The sequence below is a fragment of the Arachis ipaensis genome, chromosome B01 (assembly GCF_000816755.2).
Source record: "Arachis ipaensis cultivar K30076 chromosome B01, Araip1.1, whole genome shotgun sequence".
NCBI lineage: Eukaryota > Viridiplantae > Streptophyta > Magnoliopsida > Fabales > Fabaceae > Arachis > Arachis ipaensis.
The window spans coordinates 133,230,301-133,239,404 of NC_029785.2; the positions used below are offsets into that span (position 1 = coordinate 133,230,301).

At 37.0% G+C, this 9,104-nt stretch overlaps 2 protein-coding genes across 2 annotated transcripts; one reads left to right on the forward strand and one right to left on the reverse strand.

Annotated features, from left to right (window-relative positions):
* Window positions 2,241-6,045, reverse strand: LOC107615201 (SWI/SNF-related matrix-associated actin-dependent regulator of chromatin subfamily A-like protein 1). Its single transcript, XM_016317302.2, has 9 exons — window positions 5,953-6,045; window positions 5,667-5,755; window positions 5,384-5,459; window positions 4,641-4,730; window positions 3,806-3,874; window positions 3,630-3,734; window positions 3,383-3,508; window positions 3,043-3,080; window positions 2,241-2,860 (listed from the first exon to the last, which is right to left on the reverse strand). The coding sequence occupies exons 1-8, from the start codon at window positions 6,043-6,045 to the stop codon at window positions 3,054-3,056; spliced, it is 675 nt and encodes a 224-aa protein (XP_016172788.1). The 3' UTR covers window positions 2,241-2,860; window positions 3,043-3,053.
* On the forward strand, window positions 6,704-8,277 carry LOC107615209. Its single transcript, XM_021112447.1, has 4 exons — window positions 6,704-6,782; window positions 6,868-6,947; window positions 7,064-7,298; window positions 7,555-8,277. Exons 1-4 carry the CDS (start codon window positions 6,704-6,706, stop codon window positions 8,043-8,045), a joined length of 885 nt encoding a protein of 294 aa, XP_020968106.1. The 3' UTR covers window positions 8,046-8,277.

The window sequence follows — 9,104 nt, forward strand, 5'->3', positions numbered from 1 at the left end:
TATTTTATTATACATAATTTTTTTAATATATTATTTAATTCAAATTTATAAATTTTATACGTTCTAAAGTTAAATAAATATTAAAATTTTTATATGTTTTTAAATATTTTTTATTTTTAATTTTTAAATTATTCCATCAAATTTATAATTTTAAAAATAAAAATATAAAAATTAAGCTAGTATATATATAGAGAGAATAAGTTGATATTCGAAAATCGAAACCCTGGTCGCTCGTCAACAGCCCTATCTTTCCTCTTTTAACTTTCAGTGCTTTACCCTAATCCTAGCTTTTTGCTGCCGCAGCACCACCGATCTCGTTCGATCGGAGAGGGTGATGGCGGAATTGGATGCTGCTGAGTCAAAACGACGAAAAACTGAGCAGGTTGAAATGGCGAAGGAAGCGTGCCTTTGCCTTATGACGTATGGAAAGTTGATCGTGATCAAACTGAGCAATTTAAAGGAAGAAGTTGATGTCGAAGATTGGACTTGTTTGCCTCCACCACCGTTCGAGATGTGTTTGGATCTTCCAGGTCATGATATGTGTCCCTTCGAGTTCGACTCCAAGATCTATATGGCGCCGTCCTGCAAGTCCAGCCTGCCGCGTGAAATTGGCAGAGGCAAATCCGTTTCCATGGGAAATCTGGTCCCCTGGCCAATCTACGAAATCAAATTTGAGGAGTGCATAATTGCCCCTACGCTGGATGGTGCACCCTTTCCTTTTCACAAATCATACATCGCAAACACGCCAGGCTCAGGCGATGTTTACTTCTATATAAATGTGAGGCGACGGGTCAAAGATGAATCTAGGGTCAAAGATGAATCTAGATTTTACGTTCTTTGTTCTGGTTCTAGAGTTTGGAAACCCTTGATGGCTCCTGGGGCCGCCATCATTAGCGAGCCACATGTCGAGAATACCATGTTCGTCCTCGACAACAACCTCTTTTTTTCATCGTCCAGGGAGTTGGAGAGAGACTCCTATTTGGCCCGCTTCGACCCCATCAAAGAGACTTGGATGGATATGTCTGCCGCTGATAACAATCTTTCGAACTTCAGAACGGGTAGACTCATTAGCGGCAGTGACCAATGCCGTATTACTTTTTTCCCACACATTTCTGTGTCCCTTCCCGGTCTTGGAAGCAGCAACTACACCGTTTGCCTTACACATGAGTATGTGGAGGAACCTCCTCATACACCTTTGAACAAGGTCCTTGCCATTCTCGTTAACCCCCAGAATGGCCTAGTCGCACTATATCAATACCTTGATGTGGGTTTTGAGGGTATTCTACCACCGATGGAAGGACCCGGCAGATTCAATTTTGTTGACCTTGGCAACGGGAAGCTGTGTGCAATATGCTCTAGGGAGGTATTGGGTTCCAATCCCGATTCATCCGCGAACTGCTTCTCCATCTTCACACTGTCCGTGTTGAAGGACTTTGCAGCATTGCAACTTGACAGTGGGGCTCCTCCCATGGAGCGAGATTTCTTACAAGTTACTGTCCATAGGAAGAGTGTCTTCACCATGGAGAACCGTGGGATTACTAATTGTATGCGCCATGCGTTTGTTTGGCCACCTACTAAGGGTGGAAGATTTCAGCACAAGACAACTCTATTTTAGTAACATTTCTTGTTATTTCTTGTGGCTTATTATCCTCCTTAGTCGTTTTCAATAGGATTATGAATGAACAATGAATTAAATATTAATGTCTTTCAGGAATATGATCTTGCTTTGAGTTGTGTCTATATTCTCTTCAACTCGTACAAAATTATCTATGCAACTCACTGCTTTCTATTTCAAAATACATGATGCATTTTAAATAATTAATTCAACTAATAGCCCGCACATATTATGTCAAAAGAAACATTTTGAAGTTTCACATAAAGTTAGAATGATTCGTTTGAAAAATTTAGTTTAAAAATTTGATTTGAGTCATTTATAATATTATCGATTGATTGCTTTATTCATTAGATTAAGAAAATAATAAGAATGATGATGAAGGGAAACTGGGTTACAAAAATTCAAATCAAGTTTCTAAATGACTAAAGAAAAATAATGATGTTATTTTTATAATGTCATTCTCTATGAATTTAGGGAGAAAAGTAACATTATCAGAATAGGTCATGTTCCTAAACAAAATAAGCTAATGTGGTGATCAGTTTTAACTGAAGTGCTATAAAGGGGTTCTATGAGTCTGTTCTTTCAAAAGATGATTATTTATACAAAATATAATGATACATGCATATGGAGTAAAGAAATTTACAAGTCTCGTTCATAACTTCATATATGATGTCATACTCTGTACAGAGCCCCAAACTAAAACAAAACATAGGGGAGCAAAAAGTTAAGAACAAGAAGTGGAAACCTAAAATCTAATGGGTGACTTTATCAACATTTTCTTCCAATACATATTTCACATATTCAAACCATTATCTCCAGTACAGGTAACATAGTTTAGTGTAGCCAGTTATACTCAATCTATTATTTGTTGTACAATGGATTTCAGCTTCAAAACGGCATTTGTGTCATCAAAGGTGAATTCCCCATGTAAGCACATCTGGTTAATACTACAGGGAAACTTCTGCATGTAGACATCAACATTTAAGTTCCTATTCACTTGCCACTGGCCATGTATCTGTGAAAATAGAAATCCATTTTGCATATCTCACAAGTCATGACCGAGAGGGCCGTTTCCGGTCAGGATGATGTTCCGACTTCCGACCTATCCACGTTATCACATCTTCTGACAAACTGGTCAAGAGTTCTCTGCTTTGAAGGGCTATGCCCAATAGTAGTATGCTTTGGAGGGATACTCAATGGCTGATTATTTGACACAGCTAAGGTGTTCTCATGGGCATCTAACATCTGATTTTTCAATAACTACAATTCAGAATGGTTCCTCAAAAACATCAAAAAGTAACTTTCAAATACTGCTTGAGTATAGATCTTGACAAAATATAAATATAAACCAGAATAAAAACCTTGAAACTAAGCATTATGTACATTTTGCATTACATATGATAGTTCAAGAAGATGTAGAAATGTACCTGCCCCCAAATTATCCGGTTTGAATTGCACCACATCCCTAAGGCGTAAAAATTTAGATCACCAATGCATAATAAATGTTAAGTCAATGCTATACCAAGCGGCGAAAGACTGCAGAAATAACAGAACCTACCAAATGTATCATTTACCAACTAGTATATATTTACTGATGAGACCTGTAAACAAGAACTAACTAGTCAAAAAACAGAAGAGCACATGTTGTCTTTGCTACTCAAAAATTTAGATATGAGAGTTCTTTTCATTTGAGATTATCTGTTTTCTTAATGTTGTCATGCAACTAGTAACAACTCTCTCCTTTCTACTTAATGAGTGTGAGAATACCTGACCAATTCTATATGCACGATCTTTGGCCTGAATTAGGTCACCTGGAGTCCAGGATTGTTCTGTAAAGATAACTGTGCTTGCAGCAGTTAAAGTTAATCCAACTCCTCCCGCTTTAATGGATAGCTGCATGATAACGTGTCACATGAAATCATTATCTCAAGCACAAATACTAACCAAGACAACAGAAAAGATGCTTATAACGGAAACACATGGAAGAAATGCACAACCAAAAATACCACCATACTACAGCTGCCTTGATATAATCCTTTTCCTGGAAATCTGTAACCAATTGTTGCCTTGATGCAGCGGGTGTACCTCCATCAATCCAGATGCAACCCACTTTTTTCTTCTGGAAATTTTCAACAGTTTTTGTAAGTGCTATAATTTCCAATATAAAGAGTAAAATTGAACTGGTCTTACAAGAAGGCACTCATGTATCGCATCTATCATTGGCTGATGGTGCGCAAATATAAGAAACTTGCAACCTGCCTGCAGTGATCACAACATATTACCTGTGATAACCACCGATAGCCCAAATGAAATAGAAAGGTGGAAGCAAGAGAGAAAAAAAAATTGAAGCAATCAAACTTTCAAATTAAGCATACACAACGTTTGGGGCGCTGGAAGATGGATGAAATATAAGAATTAACACATAATCTAAACCACTCAGACCAGCCAACGTTGACACCAATAATAGTTGTGGCATACGAATTAACATGTCATATGCTGACATTTTCACTACACTGGTCAGCCAATTTAATTCGTTCAACTTAGGGTCCTACACTAAGGGGTACCGATTGCAACAAAAGCAATTAGAAAAGACCAATTTAACCATGCATCATGCAAGCACACCAATCAAAGGAGATGGGTGAGAAACTAGAGAAGTTGAGAACCTAACTTAACTTTCTTGTAGTACATACAGATGCAGTCACTAAATTCTTTATTGACATTTTATTGCTTTGAAACAGTGGAGGGGAGCAATACCTCAATGAAAGTTCCGAATTAGTATATATCTGGAATCGAATATATCATGATTCAGTTTTGATCATATACCAGTCAAAATGATTTAAACTACTCCAATATTGGCCAAGGCCTGAGAAAAGGCAAATATAAAAGAAAGATAAAATGTTGAAGAAAAGATAAAAATCAAAGAAAAAGTCAAAACAATAGACCTATCATAGTTCTAGGTAATCAGAAAAACTTCCAAACAACTTGTACAAGTCAAAATAATGTTCAGGGCTTCTTCCATGCAAACCTTGTTAATCAGTTTCTTTTGAGTAAATTTAAGAGATTCAGACTCATCTTTTGATTTAGCAGACTTGATTTTGGCTTTTACCGCCTCCAACTGCAGTATAAAAAAAAAGCAACCAATATTGATTAGATTTTACCACCTCAGACGCAAACCAAAGATGGAGAGCACATATTACCATCTCCAAGTCAAATAACCTAATTTTAAAAAGAAAACTTACCACAATCTTACCAATAAAAATGGGTGAGCAAATTTTTGAACCATTTTTAAAGTGGAAGTTTTAGTAAGATACTCATAATCTAAACAACAATCACATAGTTCAAATAAATGAAATCCACAGTCCACTTTTTTGAATATCAATAACCCTATAAAATGTAAATAGAAAATAATTTTATATGCCCAAAATAAGCATATTGTCAAGATATACAAGAATTCTGTTCCATAACTAGGTCAAACATAAATAACCAAAACTGCATGATGCTATACTAGTCTCGAGATATAGATGCAAAACAAAAATATGGATGGAATAATGCCAAAGTGACAAAGGCACAACGAGCATCAACATGGAAAAATATGTATTGCGAAACAAAAATTTACTTTGCTATAACAGCTACTATATGGATGGAATCCCAAACACTTGACCAGCTTCCCCCCAAAGAAATTATATAAGCCAAGCTCGACTCTTATTAAGATAGAAAATACCATCAGTTTCCCAACTATAGAGAAAATGAAAATAGAAGAATTATTACCTGAACTTTATAATTAGATATTTCTCCTAGAACCTTCTCTGCTTCGGACAAGGAAGAAAGCGGGAACATCCATAACCTGCAGACTCAAATTTTCAAATAACTAAGCCCTCAAAACAGCCAATCCCGAAAAGCAGAAATTATTACCTGCCATAACATAGCCTATAAAGCATGAGTATGCAGGAACTTGTTCAAGGTCAAAGACATAGCCCCTAATTATGGAAAATTCAAAATTTTCAATAGAAATATAAAGTTCAATACTCTTGATGAAGTAAGCATGTGAAACCTGGTCATATTGGAATTTCGCTGCAACATGCCCACTGGAATGAAGAAAAAGTTTGACAGAAAACTTCGGCAGTTCTTTAGAAGGCTCATCTGGTTACATATAAAGCCAAAATCCAAAGCAAATGCCAATAGATCAACAAATGATATTTCAAAACCCGAAGAAATTACATCTAAGTTTATAACTATTATTTTTTCTTATGGGAGATAATTAGAATTAGAGACAAGTAACACAGCCCTCAACAATGACACTGAAACAAATGTTAAGGTTTTGAAGGAAACAAGCATACTTTTTCCCTTGAGGCAAAGCGTCCACCTGGATTGGAATACAAACACACTATGAGAAGTTCTCCTTCCAGAAACTGAACCACAGCGCCGGTCATAAACAGCCCCTTCGTGTTCGCAGCGCTCGGAAGCCTCAAGAAGAAGAAGAAGCCTGAGATTCTGAGAAGGAATAGGCTTCATCCAAGGGGAGAGCCTCCTCGTCCTCTTTTATTATTGTGTTTTTTATTTTTGAATCCGTTAGTCCTGTGGCATGGATAGTGACTAGACTTGGAAAAGGTGGATTAGTTGAGCTGTTCATGTTCTCACATTTATTTGCCATGAGGTGAACCGAACTGGAATGGATGTTATTCAGTAGGTGTTTTGATTGTGTTGTCTGTGTTCAATGCTGTTTTGAAGGTTGGATTGGATGGGTTGATAATGGTGTCCTTGAGGAGAAAGAGTTGTGTTGAATGTTATTGCATGCATGATTGGAAAGAAAGCTGGGTGTTCTTTTTATATCTTAAAGATATAATGTTGGATATTCTGTTTGATAATGAGGATCCTGGATTCTGGTCTTGTTCTGGATATCTAGCTTTGGGAAGGTATTTATGATCCTTGTTGAATTGTCATTTATGAGATTTGTGTTAACGGTCTAACGATCTGTAATCTGGTATGCTTGGATTTGATGACGTTGTGCTTGTCGTTTTGCTAATTCAAATATCTATGTTCTTGTCGAGTTGTCATTTATTCGGTTTAATGATTTGGAATCTGATTAATATGCATTTGATGACTATTTGTCGGTTTGCCGATTTGTTATTCTCATTTCCGGATTTGGAATTTGGTTCTTCAAGCTCAAGTTTCCACGTGTTCAATCTTGCATAGTTAAAATGATTGTGTCTTCACCCATAACTATAATGTTTAACGTAGATGATATAATGTAGCTTTTATTCTTCATGGACTTGCCCTTCACGTCCCATTTGGAGTAGTGAAAGCTGAAAGCTGCATAACTGGGCACTTAATTGTTAATTTGTTTTGGCCTTAATGGCAAATTAATAACATAGAAGATGGTTATTATTGTTTCATTGCGACATTGAGCTTCACATTGACTAACTGCAAGACATGTGAATGATTTAATAGCAGGAAAGCGATAGTGAGATAGAAGGCCTTTATGATGCTGAGGATGAACATGAAAATGATTTAGAAGCGCCAGTAGAACCTGAAACTGTTGTTAAGAAGCCTCGTGAACCTTCGTTGTTTACCAAGGAAACTGAAGAGCAACTTTCAAAGAAGGAATTGAAGAAAAAAGAGCTTGAAGCTGCTTTAGCAGAGCTAGGATTGCAAAAAGAACCCAGAAGCCAGGCTGACTCCCATGGTAATATGATGTTTTTGATCTTGTGAAAGAAAAAAAGAAAAAAGATATTATAATTATCTTAGTTCTTTCAAGGAGGTATCTATCTTTTCGGAATTTGTTATTGATTTAACCATGTTGGCTACAAGAATGCTATTTAAATATCTGAAGTATTAAGTTGAGGCTTGAACTTGCTCATGCAAACGTTCGCCAATACATTTGCAAGCCCTGCTAAGATGACTGATTATATAGAAATTTCTTACTTGGAATCTTTTACCTGTCCTGGAAAATTCAAGTGCTGAGAAGAAGGTCGAGGATCGCAATGGTGAGTTAGAAAAGAAGGAGAATGCCACCAGTGAAAGCAAAAATGCAAAGAAGAAGAAGGACAAATCTTCAAAGGAGCAGAAAGAATCGCAAAACCTGCCTGATTCTGTGGCTGATGGAAAGACAACTACGGAAACTGCTGGAACGGGGAAGGCAGAGGATGCACCTGTAACTGACGTGAAAGAGCGGCATAAGAAAGTTGCATCTGTGAAGAAGAAAAAATCAAGGAGATGGATGCTGCTGCTAGGAGTGCAAGGCTTGCCGTGGCAAAGAGAAAAGATAAGGCGACTCACTACAATCAGCAGCCTGTGCGGTAAACAGGCTGACAAGTGGCAAAGTACTTGTATCTTCTCTTTGTTTATCCTTTTGTTTTGGCCTTTATATTTTCAGTCTTTCCATTATCATATATGGGCATATGCTCTTTGTTCATTTGCAAATGCAAAATAAACATCGATAGCGGCTTTAGATAAATTGACTATGAGCAAATTTATAATTTTACATGAGGGAAAATAGGAGTATATGAATCTTTCACTCTGGTACTCTATGTGTACTTATCAAAGTTTTGAAACAAGAAGGTATAATCCATTTTTCTGTCCCATTTGTTTCATTGTATGCGCATCTCCGAGAAAATTCTTGATGATGTTCATCTGATATGCCGTTAGAATACATCAACGCATTTTTTGAATTTGGGTTGCCTATAATTCCCTTCGGTCTCTCGGAATTTAAGAGAATTAGTAGCATGGTGCAATGTGAGCGTATCATTCTTGTCAAATCAAAGTTCTTTTAAGATCCGATGACGTTGATATGGACAATGGAGTTGAAATGAATGGGCAAGATGTAATAGATGGAAGTAAAGTATGGCAGTTCATTTGCTAGTTTAATTGCGTAGAATCTTGATATCAATTTTAAACATTTTACCATACTGAGGCAAATGGTTATATGGTATATTTTTATTTTCCAAAATAAAGAAATCCTGCATTGTCTAAGTGCATCTTTGAGTTTTAGTGATGTTTTGTGTAGGGTCAATGTGCCATACTTGTATTGCCAAGGCTGACAATGCCTGGTCATCGGATTGATCCTCCCTGTGGAAGTGTTTATTTGCAATATGGTCAGCAAAAGTCAGTTGCTGATGCTGAAAGTGCTTCAATGCATTTGAATTTTGAAACATTTAACAGCAGCTGCCAAGGATGCTGTTGCTGAAGGTGGTTCCATTCCTGGATCAAGAGCTAAACTATGGCGAAGAATAAGGGAGTTCAATGCATGTATACCTTTTAGTGAGGTTACCTTGGCCTTGATTACTATGCTTCCTGCAGCTCCAAATCTTCCTCCAGAATCTCCTCCTTTGCCACCCCGTCACCAAAAGCTGCTGCAACTGTGATGGGTTTTATTGCTTGTTTACATAGACTACTTGCATCAAGAAGTGCCGCATCACACGTGATGTCTTTTCCAGCAGCAGTTGGAAGGATAATGGGTTTACTTAGAAATGGTTCAGAGGGTGTTGCTTCT

Excerpts from the sequence above, each read along its gene's own strand:
- LOC107615209 (XM_021112447.1), top strand. The coding sequence starts at position 6,704 with ATGCATTTGATGACTATTTGTCGGTTTGCCGATTTGTTATTCTCATTT. Across the intron at positions 6,783-6,867 it reads ATTTGGTTCTTCAAGCTCAA|CTTTTATTCTTCATGGACTT; the intron begins GTTTCCACGTGT and ends GATATAATGTAG. Across the intron at positions 7,299-7,554 it reads AAGCCAGGCTGACTCCCATG|TCCTGGAAAATTCAAGTGCT; the intron begins GTAATATGATGT and ends ATCTTTTACCTG.
- LOC107615201 (XM_016317302.2), bottom strand. The coding sequence starts at position 6,045 with ATGACCGGCGCTGTGGTTCAGTTTCTGGAAGGAGAACTTCTCATAGTG. Across the intron at positions 5,756-5,952 it reads GCTTTGCCTCAAGGGAAAAA|ATGAGCCTTCTAAAGAACTG; the intron begins GTATGCTTGTTT and ends ATATGTAACCAG. Across the intron at positions 3,875-4,640 it reads AAAAGAAACTGATTAACAAG|GCAGGTTGCAAGTTTCTTAT; the intron begins GTTTGCATGGAA and ends TGATCACTGCAG.